This window comes from Ovis aries, chromosome 4, assembly GCF_016772045.2.
Source record: "Ovis aries strain OAR_USU_Benz2616 breed Rambouillet chromosome 4, ARS-UI_Ramb_v3.0, whole genome shotgun sequence".
NCBI lineage: Eukaryota > Metazoa > Chordata > Mammalia > Artiodactyla > Bovidae > Ovis > Ovis aries.
Window position 1 is genome coordinate 105248942 of NC_056057.1, and position 21933 is coordinate 105270874.

At 43.5% G+C, this 21933-nt stretch overlaps 1 protein-coding gene and 1 long non-coding RNA gene across 2 annotated transcripts; one reads left to right on the forward strand and one right to left on the reverse strand.

Annotated features, from left to right (window-relative positions):
* Nucleotides 1-728: 728 nt before the first annotated feature.
* MKRN1 (makorin ring finger protein 1) lies at nt 729-20643 on the reverse strand. Its single transcript, XM_027968873.2, has 8 exons — nt 20277-20643; nt 14082-14210; nt 7189-7415; nt 6491-6717; nt 4330-4544; nt 3494-3604; nt 2801-2939; nt 729-2447 (listed from the first exon to the last, which is right to left on the reverse strand). The coding sequence occupies exons 1-8, from the start codon at nt 20477-20479 to the stop codon at nt 2238-2240; spliced, it is 1461 nt and encodes a 486-aa protein (XP_027824674.2). The 5' UTR covers nt 20480-20643; the 3' UTR covers nt 729-2237.
* A 12-nt stretch (nt 20644-20655) lies between these two features.
* Nucleotides 20656-21618, forward strand: LOC121819439 (uncharacterized). Its single transcript, XR_006059709.2, has 2 exons — nt 20656-20760; nt 21101-21618. It is a non-coding gene; the product is annotated as an uncharacterized LOC121819439 (long non-coding RNA).
* The last annotated feature ends 315 nt before the right edge of the window (nt 21619-21933 follow it).

Genomic DNA, 21933 nt, shown 5'->3' on the forward strand with positions numbered 1-21933 from the left:
AGACTCTTCAGTGGATCTCCAGCTATGATCAAGACTACAGTTAAGTTGCCATCACACAATTCCTAGACGGGGAAACATTTTCAAATTGCATGGATTATTAATATAGGCAATACAATTATTTACTCTTAATTATAGATATTAAACTATTTTACAAATAAGCACTGTAAAAGGTTACTTAAGGTCTTCCATGGGAGTGGTGGAAGGGTTTTTATTAATAAAAAAATTCATATAGGGAATCCCCTGGCAGTCCCGTGGTTAGGACTACACACTTTCACTGCTGAAGGTCCAGGTTCAATCCCTGGTTAAGGAACTAGGATCCCGAGAGTGGCAAGATATGGCAAAAAAAAGAAAAATTATATAATAGAATTAGGAACAAAAACACCATTATTTGTAGATCTGAAGCAAGTTCAACTACCAGAGGATGGCAGCAGAAACTGACAGTGCCTTTGGTCAACAAAGGAGGCCAAGGGTTAGTCTTGCAAATTCTACAATACAAAACACTCGCACTCACACATTGCAAGCCCATCGTAAGGTTGTCCTCTATCTCGCCAACATTTCTCACTGGCTAGACACTTTAGGAGAGATGTCAACTTTTCTCAATGAAACTATGTCCACAGAAATCCAACTCGTGGGTGAACTGATGCAAGAGGCAATGCAAGAAACAAGTAGCACACTTGACACCTGCACGCTTCAGAGCGGCCCATCACACAGAACAGGAAGCCAAACCATGGGTTTTAAAAATTGTTTTATTTGGGAAAAGTGCGTCTTACAAAAGGGCAGCTGCAAAATACAGAGACCTCTGCAACAATTACTGTTTTTATCTTTTTTTTAAGTGAAAAGAACGAGTGATATCCGAGGCATCAGAGCAGTAGATGGACACATCCGGGGCACCTCCAAGTTATTTTCAGGAAAGAGCAACAAAACGCAAAGCTAAAATTTCAGATCAAGGAATTCTTCTAACAATTTAACATTATCTTATCTTCTGGATTACCACCCTCTGTTTCCCCTTTTAGTGGAAAAGCCTGACTTACTATACTGTCAACCAATGACTCCATTACAGGATATGCCTTAGAACGTAGTTTTGAACCTCACTGTCTAGCTGCAAAGCTTGGGGATGGAATGAGGCAAATACCCACAAAAAAGGAACACAAAAACCTGACAAAAAACACCTCAAATGAGGACAAAAGTCTGTCAAAGTGCCTGGACTGAGAAGTCTAGGAGATCATACAACATTAAACACAACTCCAGACCCAAGCCCTAGGTTGTGTTAATACATGGCATAACCAGATAGTTTGCACTTCTGTGGCTAAGCCCATTTCTCTATTTATACAGACAGAGCTAGCACTGCTCTATTAACAGCTACCAATAAACTGCTTTGTCCTTTAAGATCTATTTGCCACACGAGGCTGAAACCACTAAACCGAGTTTTTTCGCTAAGGCTACGAACACTGCGTCTATGCAGGGATGGGAAGCTTGTCACGCACTCACACTCATATCCCAAGTCCCTCGGCCTTGGGGAGTCAGCTTCCAACTCTGCATTATTTTCTTCCACTCCCATCTTATATGTGTTCTTTCACAGTTTTTCTATCACACTAAAGACGGTAAAAATCTCAAATACATTCACACCTGGTTCTGGTTACCCAGTAGTATTATTACTTGTGTGCAAGGAAACAAAGAGACCAAAACCACAGGACGAGTGCACAGGGCAGGGGTGACAGGACAGAGACCAGACGGAAAAACACAGATGTGCAGATTTCACCAGAAACCAAGTACCCACCTCCCAAGTCTAGAGCAGGAGGAGGCGACTTGCTACAGTTCAGATCCTGCACCCATCACCCCACTGCCTGGACCCCCAAAGCAGGGGCCAGTGCTGATACTTCTGAACCCGGGGTCCTCCAAAGTGAGTCCTGGAAATCCAGGTACGCTCCCCTCGAACTGTGTGGATCTGGTGGAAAATCGTGACGCAACAAACCTACACTAACTGTCTGACAGTTGAATTCATGTTACAAAAAAACTAACTTTCAGATTTATTTTTGTAACTTTTTCAAACAGAGAAAACAACATACTCCTTGGGGAAAAGGTGAGGGGTTGAGAAGACAGGCCCTGGGTAAAAATGATTACGACAGCACCTGGAGCTGAGAGGCCTGCCGAGGAGAGCGGCCCGGGCGCGGCCGCCACCCCCGAGGCCCGCTGCCGCCTGAGGCTCGGCAGACCAGTGCATGCGCCCCACCGAGCTGCTATAGATCCAAGTCATAAAAATCTTCCAGCTCATCGTGAAACAAGTCCCACTCGTCTTCAGAGTCTGTCAGGTCGTCGTCCCCACCTGCAGCCAAGAGCATAAGCAACATCTCGCCCAGCTCAAAGGTGACAACCTCCTCTTCGTCGTCAAAAGGGTTGCTGTTCTCTCGTTCCTCGATGAGCTCCCAGAAGTGGTTCCTTCGTTGGGCCTGTAAAAAACAAGGCCGTGATAGGGGTGGCACTGCGGGCAGCGTCTTCTAGGCTGCGGTTTCTAAGGCAAAACGTCCAGCACAGAGGGCATGACGAACCAAGACTTCTGATTTAGGGTTTCGACTCTGACCAACGCCTCCCCGCTGGCTACTCGGCACACCGTTTGGTCTAGAGCCTTAAGCGTTCTAGCTTTTCCTCTCACAGCCCTCCCGGTTTGCTGAGGTTGGTCTCCTTTAATCCTCTAGGCTCTGGCTCCTAGACCTGGGCCTTCACCGTCCCCTGCCCCTATCTGTGCGGGCCTCAGGCTCAGCGTGCGGTATTTCCCCTCCTTTGAAAGAACAGTGAGAGTTACCCGGCATCTGCTTGATGTTCCCACTTTCTGTCTCTGTGGCTCCTCTCTACGGCCATCAGGGTACGCATGCTTGTAAAAACAGTTCCCTCCAAATGGGCAGCTCCCACGGCCTTCATCAAAATACCTGCATGCCTTGTTGCTGGAAAGGAAAATAGCGCAACCCTTACTCACGGTGGATTTCAGGTCTGTATTCGACTATCATCCGGGGTTTCTTTAAAATGGGGAGAGAATAGAACCGGTACGTCTGTTAACAGCCCTCCCCGAGGTGTGTTCTTAAACGTGTGTGCTATCGCATGAAAACAGACTGGAACCAGAAACTGTTCAAGTCGAGCCGTTTAACAGCCCTAGAATCGCAGATCCAGCAGAGAAAGAACCTTCGAGAAGGCCCACACACAAGACTACAGTAGGACAACCATGACACAGACTCGGGATAAGGCAGACCCCATTCCTGGGGGCTAGCCACACCAGCAGTGCAGGCTTCATTATAACACAGTCCCTGGGCGTGCACCCCAGCGACTGTGTTACAGCAAGATACACACCGGGTAAACGTCATCGGGGTGACACACCGTACTGGGAAGTAAAAGAAAGGGTAGGAAGGAGGTAGGAGTGTATAATGCAGCACTGTTTCTTTTCAAAGTGAGCCCAAGCGACACGTTGGGATCTTAGCTTGAGAAAAGGCTGCAGTGCTCATACCTCATTGCCTCCTTGTATTTCTGAATGAGTTTCTGCTTCTCTTCTTTCTCCTCCACCCAGTACTCACTTGGAATGACAAAGTTAGATGTGATCCGGCATTCTGGGCAGGACCTGGGAAACAATGAACAGGCTGCAGTGCAAATTCCCCTTTGCAGGCCCACTCTCCTTCAAGGACACACCCCGGTGTGTCACCTCCAGCCTCAAAGACTGAACTGAGAGGCAGATGGGCACTTCCTGCAAGGGTCCCACACCACTGACCATTTCCTTTTTTTGTAAGTTCAACTCAATGGCTAGCCAGTTCATTTAAAAAAATAACTTTAGGTTAAAAAAAATACAACAACAAAAAGAAGACATTTCACACAGACTCCTTTTTCTTTCGTTTAAATAAATTTATTTCTTGTAACTTTGCTCTGTTTAGATTATGTAGTTTTTGTTCAGTTATGAGAACAATTTTTAAAGGATGGTGGATTATTGGCTAGCTTAATGGATGAATAGGAAAGTGGAAAATGTAAAATGCCAGGAAACATACATTCAGAGCTAGATACGCTTCTCTGAGCCTAAACTGGCTAATCCATTAAACACAATCTCCTCAGAAAAAAGCACGAAGATTCTACTAACTGATACATAGGGTTTTCCTCATTCAAATAAAAGTAGATATACCAACTAATCTAGAAGCTAGCTGAAATACAAAGAAGAACTCCCAATTAGAAGAATACCCCAGTTTCGAGATAAAATGCATGCATTTAAATGCGGTCCATCTGGCTGAAAGTTGGCACAAGATACTAAATTCTTCCCCAAAATAGAAAGCACAAACGAAGATCGGGGAGGAGTCTCACTTTATGATCTTGCTCTCAAATTGCTTAGCACTCCTCCACTTGCGAATACACTTGAGACAGTAGGTGTGGTTGCAGTTGGAGAGGATCCCGAAGCGGCGCTCGCTGGGGTTGGCTTTCTCGTAGACCACCTCCATGCAGATGCCACACACCATGTCCTTGCTGCGCTGCACCGCGAACGAGAGCTCCATGTCCTTCTCGTGGGCCTCGATGCAGGACTAGAGAGTGCACAGAGAGGAGCAGTCAGGGCATGGAATCATGACAGACCGCTAGGAACGCCTGTTCAGAGTCAAACAGCCAACTGGAAAGAGAGCTGTTCCCAATATGACATCAGAAACGGCTTTGTTTAACCAGACGGTATAGGTGTGCGGACATCGAGGGACCTCACAATACTGTCAAGTCAAACTCTAAGGACTCAATTTCAAGAACTAAAGATTACCTACTTTTCTCTGTCCTGCAACTCAACCCTTGTAGTTACCCACATTACAGGCTGTTTTTCATACTGTTTGTTAGTGTACTCGTTTCTAGATGGAAAATGTAATTAGGATTAAGACTCTAATTTGCCACCTGTCAGAAAATAAGAATGAAGGAAACGAACATTTATTAGGTGACAATTATGTACCAGGCATGTAAGTTTCACATCCAAAATAAAACAATATTGAGATATATAATTTCATACCATATAATGCATTCACTCAAAGTGTACGATGAAATGGTTTTCAGTACATGCAGAGTTATACAAACATCACCTCAGTCTGTCTCCGGACATTTTCATTACCCCAGAGAAACTCCAAATCCACAGTAGTCATTTCCCCTCAACACCCTCAGTTCTAGGCAACGACAAATCTGTGGATATGCTTATTCAGGGCATTTCATAAAAAAGTATGTGGTCATTTGTGACTGGTTTTGCTCACTTGACTACATTTTCAAGGTTATCTATGTTGTAGAATATATGATTTTCGTTTCTTTTTATTGCTGGGCAACATTCCATCGTATGGAGAGACCAGTTAGTTTTTTCATTTATCAGATGACGGACAGTTTGGTTGTTTCCACTTTGGAGCCATTATGAATAATGCTATGAACACTCACGTACCCATTTCTGTGTGGACATCACATACTTTTTATTTTAAATGAGGTATAATTGACACATTATACTATACATATTTTATTCTATAAAAAACATGCTAGTTATTATACCATGGTTCACCCCCACCCTCACAACCAAATTTATTTTTATTAAACAGACATGATTATGATTAGAAGCAAAACTTCCTCTAATCAGGTTTACAATACAGTATACTCACAGATACAAATGGGCTTAAAACCATAGTCTGAAACTGTCATACACTACTAATGAAAATGTAAAATGGCACAGTCACTGGGAAAAAGTTGCTCAAAATATTAAGCACAGAGTTGCCATATGACCTAGCAACCTTATTTTAAGGTAATTAAAATGTATGTCCACAAAACTTTATACATGAGTGTTCAGGGGATTATTCTTAATGGGCAAAAGGTGAAACAACCCAAATGGAAAAACAAAATGTCACACAGCCATCCAGAGGATTATTATGCAGCCAAGAAAAGGATTAACTGATACACACTAAAACATAAACAAATCCTGAAAACATTATGCTACTGTTTTAGCCAGTCACAAAAGGCCACATATGATTCCATTCATAGGAAATCCCCAAAACAAACAAGAAAATCCATGGAGACAGAAAGTAAATGAGTTGTTGCCAGGAGCTGGAGGAAGGGTAGAATAGAGACTAAAGGAGTTAATGAGTATTAAGTCTCTTTCCTGGGGAGAATGAAAATGTCCTAAATTAGAGAATAGTGATCATGGTTAAACAACTATGCAACTGCATTAAAAACCAGTGAAATATGCATTTTAGAAGAGTAGGCTGTATGGAACTTGAATTTCAGAAAAGCTATTGTTCTAAAGAAACAAGGAAAGAAAAGGGAGGCGGAAAAAAAAGCCCATAATCTGAGGTTCTAAAAGCCTAATTCCTGATAAAACAGTCAAGAATGCCAGCAAGGGAAACTCTCCTACTTAAAGAGAACCATTTGATTCACCCAACGTCTCTCTGACATGAGCTGACAATGCTGTGAAAGGGCAAAGACAGTTGTCACCACCTGTTAGAGTGCGTGCTTCCTCCCGACTTACTTTTATATGCTGTGACCTCTGGGCGGCATCCACGGGATGGAGGACCTGCAGCCCGCACATGTCACATGCGTCTCCGTGCAGATACGCGCAGTTCTCCCCGTAGCGGCACTCCCCTACTGCAGCATACGGGCAGAGCTGCTTCTTGGTCTCCACTGCACTTTGCTCCTTCTCCGTGTCTTCCTTGGTCACTGAGCCCTGCAGGGGGGCTTCAGCGGAGGAAGGGGCAGCTGCAAAATGTTTAAGAGGGTGGTAAAGGTCCAAAACGGTTAAGGCAGATACATGAACTAGTCTCGCTAAAGAAGATAAAAAGAACTTAAGAGAAACTCCAAAATAGTCGATTGAAACTAATCCCCCACTCTTGAAAGAAATGAATGTCTTTTGCTACTAATATTTTCAAGATTAGCCTTGTTTAAAATAAAAAAAAACTTAAAAAAAAAGTTTTTGAATGTATTTCAACTATACTGATTAAAGGAGATAAAAGTCCATTTTTCAGAACATTCTATATTCGTTACTATTCAAAGTCAAGAAGTTTCTTTTGCTCCATCTGTGTTTTTTTTTTTCTTTTAACATGACCTAATTTAAGAATATTAACACTAGGCTAAATATGAAAATTGGAAGCAGGAAAGTTGTGAAAATTCAGCTAATTGATAAAACACTCTCCAGCCTTCTATCTTTTTTTTTTCTTCAAAGATACTCACTCCGGCCACAGTAGGGCTGCCCCGGAACAAACTCGATGGCATTCACCCAGTCTTCTGAACCGGCTCCTACAGTTGCAAAGTTTGAATTTCTTGACTCGGCTTCGCCCATATTCATATCAACAGTCGGTCCAACCGATGAGAGACACGAGGAAGCGGCAAGGGATGACTTTGCAGTTAGATCTGTAGCAGCTGCTTCTTCCTGTTTCAGAGGCTTGCTATGTTCATATCTTAAAAAGAAAAGAAAATTTACCAAGTCAGCCATCACTGTCTAACCAGAAGCCTCTAGAGGGAATATACTTTCCCAATCCTGTCCTTGGGTTCTTTTCAAATTACTGTGCCTGTGAATCATGTGGGAAATTGTTAAAAGGCAGATACCTAATTTCTGAGTCTGGAGTATAGCCCCTAATTTTGCATGTCTTTGACAAGTCCCCACACGATGCCAATGCCACTGGTCCAGGGACCAGTTTGAGTAGCAAGGCCATACAGATTCAGGGCTCTGCAGGTCAACCCACCAATGTCACAACTCTAAGTCTGTAACTGTAGTTCCAAAGCCGCCATGGCATTATCTAAACAGCTGTGCGGGACTGTGTTCCAATAAAACTTTGCAAAAACAGGACCCAGTCACAGTACTGTCCTACAAACCATAGTTCGCCCAACCCTGCTGTAGACCATCTATTACCCCTCAAATTCCACTCTCATTAAGAGTTTGAGGAATTGACAATTTATGGTTACCATGGCAGCTCTGCTAAAAAAAGGCTATGCAGCCAAAACTGACTGATTAAGCAAAGCAAGGCTGACACTCAAATCCAACAAGTAAAAATGTGGGCCATTTTACCAATACATAAACTAAAATGCTCCCAATATTAGAAACAGTATTTATAAAACATACAATGTGTGTTTCCTCTTCTCCTATATGCACCCACTCACCTACTTTTCTGAACTCTTACCCTGTGCGTTACCTGATTCCTTGTCACCTGAAAAATTATTATTGAACCACATCTCCAAATACAGAAAAAAACTAATTTCCCTCAAGAAGCACCTTGCTGCCTGAGAAAATCCTCACAATTCTTAGAATATTTTAGGCTGTGAAATTCACTCAGACACAAGAAATTAATGATGAACTTACTACTGGGTTGGCCAAGTTCATCTCGGTTTTTCCGTAACATCTTACAGAAAAACCTGAACCAACTTTTTGGCTAACCCAATCCATAAGCTGTTATAAAGTATAATATGTATCTAGCGGTTCTCGAAATTAACTCACTGGCAATACTAACCATGGGTCACCTGTGTTACAAGTGTCTGTGTTTACATCTAAAAGAGAAAACATTCTAACTAAAGACTGCTCTTTAACATGGCAAACATTTGCTGAGCTGGTTTTTATCATTATGTTATCTCAAACCCTCCTATTTCAACTCTTAAGCATTAGGTAACCTACTGTGAGTATCCTGTTATCAGCCACAAAAACCCAGTGCATTTATTCAAGGCTGGAATTATGCAAGCTAAAGATCATGAATATGGTTTTTCACTTGGACAGTCTGACTTCATCATCAAAAACATTAGAGATGACATGTTAAGCAGTGTTCTAGCTCTAATGTGACTCCAAAGCTGCCCTGTAAAACAGGGCAGCCATTAGCTGCATCTAATTATTTACACTTACATTCAAGACTCAGTTCCTTGGTCCTTGGACTAGCTACATTTTCAAGTGTTCAGTGGTCACACGTAGCTAGCAGTTTCTTTTTTGGGCAGCAGATAGAAAGCATTCATGCTATCATACAAAGTTCTACTGAACAGCATTGCTCTGAGGTTTTAGAGCTTTAGGGAACCTTAGGAATCTAGTCCCCAGTCCTCACATTTTAATTACTTTCATAGCCTTTAACTTAGAAAAGAACCCAGGTTTTGGAATTAAGATGCCAGCTTCACCAATGAAGACAGCCTTCAGGTCTTTGAGGAAGTTTTAAAGGATTCAGTTCAGTTTAGTTCAGTCGCTCAGTCGTGTCCGACTCTTTGCGACCCCATGAATCACAGCACACCAGGCCTCCCTGTCCATCACCAACTCCCGGAGATCACTCAGACTCACGTCCATCGAGTCCGTGATGCCATCCAGCCATCTCATCCTCTGTCATCCCCTTCTCCTGCCCCCAATCCCTCCCAGCATCAGAGTCTTTTCCAATGAGTCAGCTCTTCGCATGAGGTGGCCAAAGTACTGGAGCTTCAGCTTTAGCATCATTCCTTCCAAAGAAATCCCAGGGCTGATCTCCTTCAGAATGGACTGGTTGGATCTCCTTGCAGTCCAAGGGACTCTCAAGAGTCTTCTCCAACACCACAGTTCAAAAGCATTTAAAGGATTAGGTAAATCTAAATGTCAAGATGTGGAAGGGTCTAAGAACTAGTTTCAATGCCTATATTTTAGTTTCTGTTCTTTCTCCTTTGTCATACTCGTTTGAAGAATTTCAGAGTAAATGACTCAAATAGCTACTTAAAAAACAATTAGAATGCTCATCATCATCTATCAAACTACAAATACGACAAAGTTGGTTTTTTAAAAATATTTATTTGGCTGAGCTGGGTCTTAGCTGCAGCATGTAGGAACTAGTTCCCTAACCAGGGATAGACCCAGGTGCTCCCTGCATTGGGAGTGCAAAGTCTTGGACACTGAACCACTAGCAAGTCCCACTATAAAGTTTTTTGAAAGGAGTGCATTTTGGTTTTAAGTTAAGTTTATCAAGGAATCAACACGGTATAATATTTTTGATAGCATAGAATATTAGCAAGAAGGTTCACATTTGTAAACAGTGCAGAATAGATCTGTATAAAATATACTTCTGAAGTAAAAATTTGTAAGTAAGCACCATGAAAGATAGAGCACAAGAAAGAACTAATAAATTAAGAAAGAAAAAGCAAGACTCCTATTCTGAAAGGAATTTGCTAAAAGCTAATGGTTCAGTGAAGCAGAGATCTCTTCTTAGAATAGGAACTAGCCAACTACTGGCCTCAGGTCAAACCCAACTGGAGCTAGGAATGGTTTTGGCATTTTTAAATGTTGAAAAAAAAAATCATTTCATGACATGAAATTAAATTTCAGTGTCCCAAAATAAAAGTTTCATTGGAACCTAGCCACACTATTAGCTTATGTATCATCTAGGGTTGTTTTTGTGCTACAAGAGACCATATGGGCTGCCTAGCTAAAAATATTAATTATCCGGCCCCATACTGAAAGTCTGCCAGCCCTGGCTAATCATATCTACTGGATTCCCAGTCATGATAGTGGTTTTGTTAAAACTATTAAATTAATTATTTAATGAATTATCACAGAATTGCTGATCCTCTTCAGCCAAAGTGTTGAATGGGGGATTAAAGCTGAGACAACACTGAAACCAATATTTTGTTTTCCTTTCATATCTTTCAACGAGTACTCTGATACAGTTTCCAGCGAAGGAAGCTTAATTTTTCTTCTACACAAAAGAACAACACTTTTTCATCTTGTTGGCGTGCAATACCCACCACCCACCCTTGTGAGGTTTGATATCTGCTTTTTAAGCTTTTAATGTGTAGGATTCAGTAGGTCTACAGTGAAAACGCCTCCAAAGGGGAATTCCCTGGCAGTCCAATGGTTAGGACTCCACTCTTCCACTGCAGGGAACAAGGGTTCAATCCTTGGTAGGGGACCTAAGATCTCGCACGCTGTGCAGTCAAAACAAACAAAAAACCCTCCAAATGAAACAAGATCTACCATAACCATAGTTGTCAAGGCAATCTGGTCCGTTTCCCAAGTGGGTGTTTAGGAACAATGACTCGGAGTTCTGTGGAACTTTCTAAGGAAGCTAAAGGAAATCAACCGTGATTGGAAGGACTGATGCTGAAGTCCAAGACTTTGGCCACCTGATGTGAACAGCCGACTCAGTGGAAAAGACCCTGATGCTGGGAAAGATGGAAGGCAAAAGGAGAAGGGGGTGGCAGAGGATGAGATGGTTAGATAGCATCACTAACTCTATGGACATGAAATTGAGCAAGCTCCAGAAGATGGCAAAGGACAGGGAGGCCTGGTGTGCTGCAGCTCACGGGCTCACAGAGTCAGACACGACTAAGACTGAACAGGGATGCTAGATCTTGGACAACAGTCCTGAGCAACAAAGAACTGGCCTCACTAAGTAACAGGGCCCCATCATGCAAAATGAATACAGCAACACTTCTGAACTGCTATCATCTTTCATTTATAAACTACTGCCTTTATGAGGAGTTAAACTATTTCAAATCCCTGGACATTGGTCAGGTTGTATAACAACCTACCCTACATAAGAGATATTTCCTACATAAGAGATATTTCCTACATAAGAGATATTTCCCCCACTTCCAATATCAAGTTTTTACCTTGCATGTACTAGAGTGTTTATTTCATCTATTAAAATGTTATGTTTCTCAAAAAAAAAAAAAAAAAAAAAAAAACACCCTACATAGTAAGAGTGAAAAGTAGGCTTAATTCCCCAAGTCAATCCCCCAAGGAAACAGTCTTGGAAGAAGCCTGTAAGACTCCTTCCTTAGCTACTCTATAATCAAGCTCTTAATAATCACCTGTATCAGCCAAACAACTGTCACCAAACTTTCCTCTCAGGCAGACTATCAAGATATAGGTTTCTCTGATTCCTTTTACTTTGTCCTAAGAGCTCTAAAGCCAGCTCAAATCAGGATCATTCTCCCTAAAAGAGAGCTGTATACCCTCACTAAAAAGAAAACTACAATTGTCTCCCACGAGGAAGTCCACTCTAAATACAGGGTTATGCAGAAGACGGGCTTCTATACTGTTGTCCCAAGGAGAATCCAGAATGCTGTTGGGGCTGGCAGAGGTCCCTGAAAAATAAGCTGATTTAACACAAGGGAGTCTAGGATTTAGCTCGGATTTCTCCAGTTTAACCTTATTTCCCAAACATTTCAGCTGTACGGTCCAATCAGAGAGGTAAGAGGTTCATCTGTTACCAGCCATGCTCGTCCAGTCTATAACCCTCTCTCTCTGCTCAGCACCTCAGAGTCCATCTCCACTCTCACCCATGTTCAACTCCTCTCTCTCTATAGGTGATAAGGTCTCTGAACTGACTGCCTAGTTACAAAAGACATATCTGGGTTATTTAGTTTTAGTTTTTTTTTGGGGGGAGGGGAGTGTCATTGTATCATTTTATTCCTCTCCAGCAAAACTGCAAAAATTTAGCAGAGGGCAAAATGACGGACCACATGGAAAGAATCTTTTCCTTTTTCTCTCCTCTTAACTAGATTTCCTAGTAAAAAAGACGTGAGGTAACCTAACATCAATATATCCTGCTCATCAATAATTTCTTAGTCTTCTGAACTCTAAGCATTTGAACCCCATTAGCTGACACAATTCTTTTCTGCTAAAACTGGATATGACATTGTTAAAATATCTTTCCTAGTGATGGTCCTCCCTTCGACAGGTATAGCCCAATTTCCTCCCCCTTGTACAGTGACTCACTTGTAATAAACAGAATATAGTGGAAGTGACAGCCTGCGACTTCTGAGACGAGGTCATAAAAAGGCGCTGTCGCTTCGTCCCTGATGTCTCTCTTGAATCACTTACTCTGGGCACAAGTTAATGTGAAGACACTAAAGCAGCCCAAGGGAAATGTCCACCAGGAGAGGAACAAAGATATATTGAGTGAACCATCTTCAAAATGGTTCAGCCTCCATTCAAGACTTGCAGAGGATGGCAGATGCTGGCAGCCCAGCTGAGATCTCTTGAGAGCCTGAGCTAGGACCACTCACCTAGCTAAGCCACTCCCAGATTCCAGACCCTAGCAACCATGAGATAATAAATATTTACTGTTTCCAAGCTGCTAAGTTTCAGGGTAATTTCTTTAACATCAATAGAAAACTAATACTCCTAGGTATTTTGTAAACTAGCTCTACCCAATGGCTAGCAGAACCCACTGCTGCTGAATCACAATTTGATAAGACTATGGTGCCAATTCAATGAAGGATAGAGTACTTAACAGCTGACTTCTCTTACTTCTCCACCATTCTAGGAAGCCAGACACTGCTAAAGCATTTTCCATAATGTCAGCTTATAATTTAGTCTTGCAAGCTCAGGTGGTTTAGGGAAGTTTAGTTGGAATGACAAGCCCTCTGAAGTAGTAACCTAATACTACCCAAATGCCTATGATCCCATTTTCTCTCCATAATTCAGTCTAACAGAGAATGAAACCAGTCCCAACTGGTCAAACATGCACCTTATTCTTGGTCTTGAAGAGGAAATACCATTAACAAACACGCCTTCACCACACCTTATCCCTAGGTTTGCCCAACATGCTCCTCAGGCACTACTTAAACTTAGGACTATATTACAAACGCATTTTGTAAATGTAACAATACATTCTTTCCAAGTGAGAGATCTATCGGAGAGATGAGAGATCTATCTATCAGAATGTGCTAACATTCCTAAGTGAAGTGAAGTTGCTCAGTTGTGTCTGACTCTTTGCAACCCCGTGGACTGTAGCCCACCAGGTTCCTCCGTTCATGGAATTCTCCAGGCAAGAATACTGGAGTGGGTTGCCATTTCCTTCTCCAGGGGATCTCCCCGACCCAGGAATTGAACCCAGGTCTCCCGCATTGCAGGCAGACGCTTTAACCTCTGAGCCACCAGGAGGGGCACTTTTTAAAGTACTATTCAGGGAATTCCCTGACAGTCCTGTGGTTAGGACTTAGCGCTTTCACTGTCATGACCCACACTCAATCCCTGGTCTGAGAACTGAGACCCGACAAGCCACAAAGCAGTACTACTGTAAATCGATTATTTACAAAGTTGTTGGAATTTCATGTTTTACTCTCAGTTTTTTCTCCCAACCTCTCCATCCACCCCGAAAAAAACTAAATTGGAAACAAACTCTTACCTGCAGCGGTCTCCATAAATACAGTACCCTCGCTGAAAATACTTGCACACTACACCATATGGACTGTCAGAGAGGTCGTGTGAGTAGCGACAGTTATCTCCTTCCTTACAAACCCCATGCAGGAAATACCTGTGAGACAAAGAACCACAAGTTGGATTACAAGCCAGTACTCAATTCATGACTGATACAGTCTTTTTTGTTTTATTATTATGTGTTTTGGTTGCACTGGGTCTTTGGTACAGTGTGCGGGCTTAGATCTGGCATGAGAGGTCTTATTTTAGTTCACCAACCAGGGATTGAACCTGGGCCCCCTGCATTGGAAGCATGGAGTCTTATCCACTGGCAAGGCCCCATGGCCAATATATTCTACCACTAACACACGAGTACTACCTCTATAAAGTGAAGTGAGTGAAGTGAAGTCGCTCAGTCGTGTCCGACTCTTTGCAACCCCGTGGACTGTAGCCTACCAGGCTCCTCCGTCCATGGGATTCTCCAGGCAAGAATACTGGAGTGGGTTGCCATTTCCTTCTCCAGGGGATTTTCCCGATCCAGGGATCAAACCCAGGTCTCCCGCATTGCAGGCAGACGCTTTAACCTCTGAGCCACCAAGGAAGCCCATGAGTACTACCTCTATACTAGTAATGTATTCTTTTACATTCTTTGTACACAAACATAAGAAGTGAACACAAAGAAAGTTGAATTAGACCATATGATCATAAAATTATCTATAATGGTAGCACAGGAAGGCTGCCTGTAGACAGAGGCACCAATTTAGATTTAAACTTTGAGGTCATCCTTAATCTTGTCTCTACAGGTTGTCTGACCATTGCTCTCAATTTGCAGTCCTATAGATAGCTTGTTTTCCACTAACTTTAGTCATAATTTTTATTTGCAGCTTTATCTGTTAAAAAAAAAAAAAAAGAAACAATGTAAACTGGAACAGATCAGACTACTGCATATTTCAATTCTCTGAGAAACCATTTAAATTCTTTAAAAGCCACATGTGAGAACACAAGTAACATTTGTTGCAAAGGTATGGGCAAAGGGAAATCACTTTCTGTCCTTCATTCAGCAGACTCTTGTTCCTCTGCCTTACAGGGGAACATGTGTAGCTAACTAGAAATTTCCAAAAACTGAGTTTGACTCAGTTTCCAAGAAGACTTGGGAATTTGCTTTGTTGTTGTTCTGTCACTAAGTCGTGTCCAGCTCTTTGCGACCCTGTGAACTGCAGCACACCAGGCTCCCCTGTCTTCCACTATCTCCCTCAGTTTGCTCAAATTCACATCCATTGAGTCGGTGATGCCATCTAAACATCTTGTCCTCTGCCATCCCCTTCTTTTGCCTTCCATCTTTCCCGGCATGGGGGTCTTTTCCAATGACTCGGCTCTTCACATCAGGTGGCCAAAGTACTGGAGCTTCAGCTAGAAATGCAACTTTGGACACCTTCCCTTAGACCTACTAAATTGAAAATGGGGCCTGGGCCAAGCAGAAATCTGAAGTAACAAAGCGATCAGGGAAGTGATAAGGGTCTTATTTTCTGTAGGTAACTCTGATAAGTAGAACCCCACCCCCCATCCTCCCTCTCATCATCTCACTGACTTGGTCTCTTTCTCTTGAACAGAGTTATGAAGATTTAATTTTGGCAAGTCATAACGCATTTATGTGCAGCTGATGTGCACTTTCCATGTGGCTCAGTAGCAAGTGGTAAAGAATCCACTTGCCAACGAAAGAGACACCGTGGATCAGGAAGATACCCTACCTGGAGTAGACAATGGCAACCCACTCCAATCTCTGTCAGGAAAATCAAATGACAGAGGAGCCTCGTAGGCTACAGTCCAGGGATCACACGAGTCGGAGAAGAGTCAGACAACACAGCTGGTACAGAGTAAGGGAAAGTGCCTAATTCCTAGGTTATCTATAGATGGAAGGTAGAATAGCAGGAAGTATCCCACTTGTCCACTGGATTGAATGATGTATAGAAAAGAGATTCAGTCATATTTACTTAAAGCAGCCTTGAAGAAGGCTGCTTCCAACTGAAAGGTGAAAGGTTCTATTCAGATTACTGGCAAATATATACGTTCTACGTAAAGGCAGAAAGAAAAAAAAAATGTAACATCTTGATAGGAAGAGCTGTAATTAGCAAGATCCTGAAGTACCCAAGGGTTTCAGTCCAAAACAAAATGTAAGACTACAGTAGCAGGAAGTCAAATTCTAATTGTAATCAACCTAATTTCAACCGTTTTCAGGCTTAACAATCTAACAAGGTCTGAACTTTTGCACAACTTTAGGGCAGCTTTCTGCAAGCTTTGAAGCTGTCTGAGCACCACCTACACAAACCTTAGTTTCCCCTGAGATTTAAAACTTAAAACTAAATTTAAAAATGGGCACGTGTTCAGTAAGTAGCAATTGTATAACGTCTTTGCTGGTATTCATGTTCATCTCCACATCTCTCCTCTGTCCCGGCAGGCAATCACCCCAACTACATTTGTTTCCAAGGTACACACTTAACCAATCAGTTAAGAAAGACTAAGGCAACCAACAGGGAAAGATGACCTGGATGTCATGCCGTAAGATTTTAAGCAACTGGAGTAATTTAGCCAGGAGAAGACAAAAGAGTAACCTCCGGCACTATTCCTGGCAAAGTAAACATATGTGGGAAGTTACATCATAAATCTGATTCAATGTAAGGACTGAGAACTAGAACTATTCAGCAATGGCATAAGCTCCTGAGATCCAGAACTAGCAGCACCAAAGGAACTCAAGCAGACACAAAATCACCTGATACTGGGACATCAACGGAAACTCTAGAACACAAGCCCTAACTAGTTACTGCCAAACACTGCGCATTATTCTACAGGGGCGCGTGGTACATGCCATCCGGGTTTCTGGTTTGTTTTTCATGCCTTTTTTTCTCTCAGTCTTCACAGTGATATCACTCCTTGCCAACCCATCTCTATGTCTAAGAGATTATGACATGATAGTGTAAGTTAAAACAGAAAGAGGAAAAAATGTCAACTCTTCCAAGAATTTCTCCCATTACAAAATCAATCAAGACACAAGACTTTTCTTTTTTAAATGCCACCGCCAAAAGCCATCACCCAAATACATCTTGATGACATTCTCCAGGCTGAGCTTGCCTTTGTTGTTAAAGGCTGGGCCACAGGATTTCTAAGCTTCCTTCCGCCTTGAAGATTCCATGATGCCAACCAGACATTGTCCAGCAATAAAGACAAATACAACTGACTAGAATCCCTGACTGCTGTACCTCTTGGAAACCTAAGCACTTTTACCAAGATACATACAAGAAACCTCAACAGCTTACGGGGGTACAAGAGAACCAAACAAGACCCTCAAAGTACTTATAGGTAGGCATCTGGGATTGTTAATAGAAATTACAGAATATTAAGTAAGTTGGCAGTTAATCACTTAATCTGCTGTGACATTTCTTACTTTGTTATTTAATTCTTGACAAGTACATGTACCCTGGGCTTCCCTATTTCTCAAACCAGACTGTAAATTCCTGGTGTTTAAGAACCAGAGTTTATTCTGCCTTTTATCTTCTAAAGGACCTGTACACAAAATATTTAGCAGTGTCTAAATTCAAAATTACAACTTGCAAGTTACAATTTCATTGTTTCAATCCCCCACATTCAGGAAAACTAGAAGCAATAGCATTTCTATTTTACAGAATTCCTCTAATAAAATTTATCAGAACAGCCTGGTGGGGGCAGCATAACACAGTTCTTTGGGAAAACTATATCTAGGTTTTTAAGCTGTGAAATTAACACAATGAGAGAGAATTTTTAAGAGAAATATTTAGAAAAGACTAACCAACAAGAAAATACAGAGGATTCTGAGCAATTAAAAACAAATTTCCAACATCCAAACAACTTCTAAGGATTATACCCTTGAAGAAAATAGCCCTAGTCAAATTCCTAGATACAAGGGGAAAAGAGGCTCAAACTAGAACACAGCACTACCTTGAATTCTCTTCAAAGGACAGTTGACTATCAAACACAAAGCAAATATTTATAATACAGTGCATTCCTGCCTTTCCTTCAACATCTAGCTCTGTGTCTACCATTGTAAGCACAAATACTTATTACAGAATAACTGAATGAGGTTAGTCCCAGAAAGATATACATACCAGACACTGAATAAAGCCCTATAGATAAAATGATAATATAGGGACCCTGTTCTCAAAAAGCTCAAAGTTTACAATAAATGAATGAATATATATCTGGTATTCTCCTAGACAAAGCAGAAAGATTTTTAATAGATCATGTTAGTACTTAAAATAAACTGAAAGTAATGTCAAGTATTAAAACCCAAGACTTAGCAATTAGTCTGTACTTTTTACTGGATAAGTCTCAAGTAAAAGCTATAGCTTGCTTTATATGAAAAACAACAATAGCGTGTCTAACTAACCCTGTATCTGATAAATATATTAATCTATTAGGGTTCATGTGCAAGAAACTCATGCTGGTCCCGGAGTGATCTAGAATATTTCAGAAACTCAAAGATTTAAAGGTAGGCAAAGAGGAATTCATTAGTCTAGTGAGCTGTTTTGAATTCTAATGACACTGATAAGGAACTAGAAAAGGGGAAGTAGATCAGGGAAAAGTTTCTAACAGAGAGGAAAGTAAAGCGCAGAAGTGACAATGCATTCTCTGCAGACATGAGTTGAGCTCACACACAGACACAACAGGATAATAATGAGACAAGCAACATAAAGTAATGTCAAGCTAGTGATGGGTATTCAAAGCCAAACAATAACTGAGATTAGAGTCGGTGTGTATTGATAAAATTAAGGCCCTGCATGGAGTTCTTAAAGAATCCACATATTGATTATTCTCAGTGCATGCAGACAGATTGGAACTGCAGGGTAAAAGGCTAGAAAATTCAAGAATATAAAGGTTACACTAGTTTATTTTAAAAGATTCAGCTAGCACATATAAATCAATTGCAGCACTGCAGAGAAAACAAATAACAGACTCAAAGATCTGGTTCCATGAATAGAAATTTTTAAATTCTCATTCTTTGGGATACTGCACAAGTATTCTCAGATCTACAGATAACTGAAAAAAGCTACCTGAAACAGCTTTTATGCTTTCTCTATCCCGTTATTGAAAATAATTAAGCTTACCATTCATGTCTTAAATTTATCATATTAAGCACTGAGAACGCTTCACCCCTGTTAATACCAGGACAGTGAGTTCTGTATATTAAAAATATTTTCAAGTATTGATATCTGGATATAAACTACCCCACCTAGGTGAATAACGGCGTTTCAACTGATTTTTTCAACCGACAGAAAAACAAAAGCTTCTAGTCGCTTACTGATCACTTAAGAAAAAAACTCAAGTACGACATCCAATTAAATGCCCTTATCTTAGACGCACAGCCACATGTCCGCATAACCGTCCTCTACTAATCACTTATTTTTTTCAAATATGTTCATCTGACATCCCAAACCCAAAACAAAATCCGTCTCCCTGCGGAGCGACAAGCTCCCCGACTCCCTTAAGACGCGTGGACTTGAAAACAAGACACCTTCCAGCCGGGGGAGAACGGGAATGCCAGTTCGTAACACCTACAGCGGTGGAGAAGACCCCCCGGGCCGGCACTAGGTTCGGAGACAAAGCTCAGAACCGCCCAGCCCGGTAACACACAAGAGTAGAAATCACAAAAGCTCCCCGCTCCGGGCGGGGCCCGAGAGACCCGGGAAGACGTTACAAACGGATGACACGGCTGCGGGGCCGGCGGCCGGGCCCCTCTTCTCGCCCGCGGGCCCGCGGCGGCGATCATCGGCCCGGCAGGACTGCGGGGAGGCGGGCTCCGGGCCACACCGCCAAACCCCCTTTTGGAACCGGCGAGCTCGCAGGCCGGGGGTTGGGATGGGGGGATCGGCGACAATAAAAGGAAGGAGGAGTCAGCCCACCTCTCTCCCCGCGCGCGCCGCGCCGCTCGGCCCGGTGCGGGGAGGCGGCGGGCAGTGCGGCGGCTCCGCAGCGGGGCCGCGCGCCCGGGCCTCGGCGGCCGGCGGGGGTTGACGCAGCGCGGCGACCGCAACGCCGGCTCGGCTCCCACCTCTGCCCGCCCCCGCCCGGCCGCCCGGCCGCCCGGCCGCCCGCCCCCTTCCTCCGCGGTCTCGGTCCCCTCCCCGCGCCCGGCGCCGGCCGCTCTGCGTCTCACCTGCAGGTGACCTGCTTAGTCCAGCCGCCGCCGCCGCCGCCGCCGCCGCCGCCGCCGTCGCTGCCGCCTCCCCCGCCCCCCGCCCCCGGGGACAGCGAGGTGACTGCGGGGATAGGGGTGGGGGAGGCCGCTGCCGCCGCCGCCGCTGCCGCTCCTGCTCCTGATGGTGTGGCTGTTGTTCCGGGAGCTGCAGCCTCCGCCATTACTGTTTATCCCACACAGCAATGGCGCCGGAACTTCCGGGATCACATAATTCCGGTCCGGCCGCGGCGAGGAGAAGGCGGCCAGGCGACGGGTGGGGAGGGGAAGGACACTGAGGCGCCCGCTCGCTCGCCTCGGCCCCGGCGTCGCGTCGACGAGCGCTCTCGCCGGTCGAACTGCGGGGCCGGGGCCGAAGCAAACCCCGGCCCGCCCCCAGCGCCCTCTGATTGGTGGACGGGTCGGCTCCGCCCGGGAGGGGCGGGGCGAGGGCGGGCTCCCCCAGGTGAGCGCCCACCCCCGCCCCACCTACTGCCCCCAGGTTCCACGCCTAGGGAACCACAGTCCTTATTTCAAGGGCACTCAGCTCAAGGAGTCCTTCCCAGCAGAGGCTGGTGCAGTGGAGAGGTGCAACTGGGATTGGGGTTGGGGGGTCCTGGGTTTGAATCCAGACTTTCCTGTCTCTACTAGTTAACATAACTGTACGAACTTGGCCCGGATACCCATTCTCTCTAGCCTCAGTTTCCTTATCCTAGTAGGCTTTATAAGTGTGGCAATTCACTGAGCTTTTAGTGCCTGGCCAGACTAAACACTTAACAAATGTTCTCTCCTGTTCTTCCCGTTAGCGGTGTGATCTCTCAACCCAAGAGAAGAGCAACGTGGCTAAGCAGCGGCTGTGCAGTCCTTGTCTCCCTTAACCTCTGGCCATCTCTCATTCCTAACTACGTAGTTTTGAGCCAGTTAACTTAGTGTTCCTCCTCCCCTCTGTAAAATAAAAAATAATTTAAAAATGATAACAGGACCTACTCCCCAGAGAGTCTTCCCTGGTGGCTCAGATGGTAAAGAATCCTGCAATGGAGAAAACCTGGCTTCGGTCCCTGGGTTGGGAAGATCCCCTGAAGGAGGGCATGGCAAACCTCTCCACTATTCTTGCTGAGAGAATCCGAATGGACAGGAGCCTGACGGGCCACAGTCCATAGGGTCGCAAAGAGTCCGACGCGGCTGAGCCACTAAGCACACCTCTCTGAAGCACAACATCTCTGAAGATGGCTGTGAAACTTATTAAAGTTCAAGTAAAACCCTTAACAGTGTGCTTCACACTACAATTTTAATAGATATTGAACAATAAAAGCTGTCTGAAATATCCCAGCTTCAAAGAGTTATTTCTAAAACTAGGAAAATTAAAAAGTATTTACTCTTACCTCCCCGTTAATGCCCCCGGTCCACTCAGATGCTGCATACTAAATCCTGACCGGTTTTCATAAGCCCTTAAATTTGCTTTTTCATATAATCTCTTTACTCTGAGAAAGTGAAAATCCATCCCACTGATAATCAGACCACAATGTACCCAACAGACACAAACAAGGACAGTGGCAAAGCCAACAAAAAACAATGTTTCCCTCAAGGCCACAGCATGGCTGCAAAATGACTGACAATTCCCTTCTGAGAAAATGCAGCA

Bases quoted from the DNA above. Each gene is read 5' to 3' on its own strand.
- MKRN1 (XM_027968873.2), bottom strand. From the start codon at position 20,479: ATGGCGGAGGCTGCAGCTCCCGGAACAACAGCCACACCATCAGGAGCA. The intron at 4,545-6,490 runs GTAAGTCGGGAG...TGCACTCTCTAG, and splicing joins AGAGGTCACAGCATATAAAA to TCCTGCATCGAGGCCCACGA. The intron at 3,605-4,329 runs GTGAGACTCCTC...ATTGTTTCCCAG, and splicing joins TTTGAGAGCAAGATCATAAA to GTCCTGCCCAGAATGCCGGA.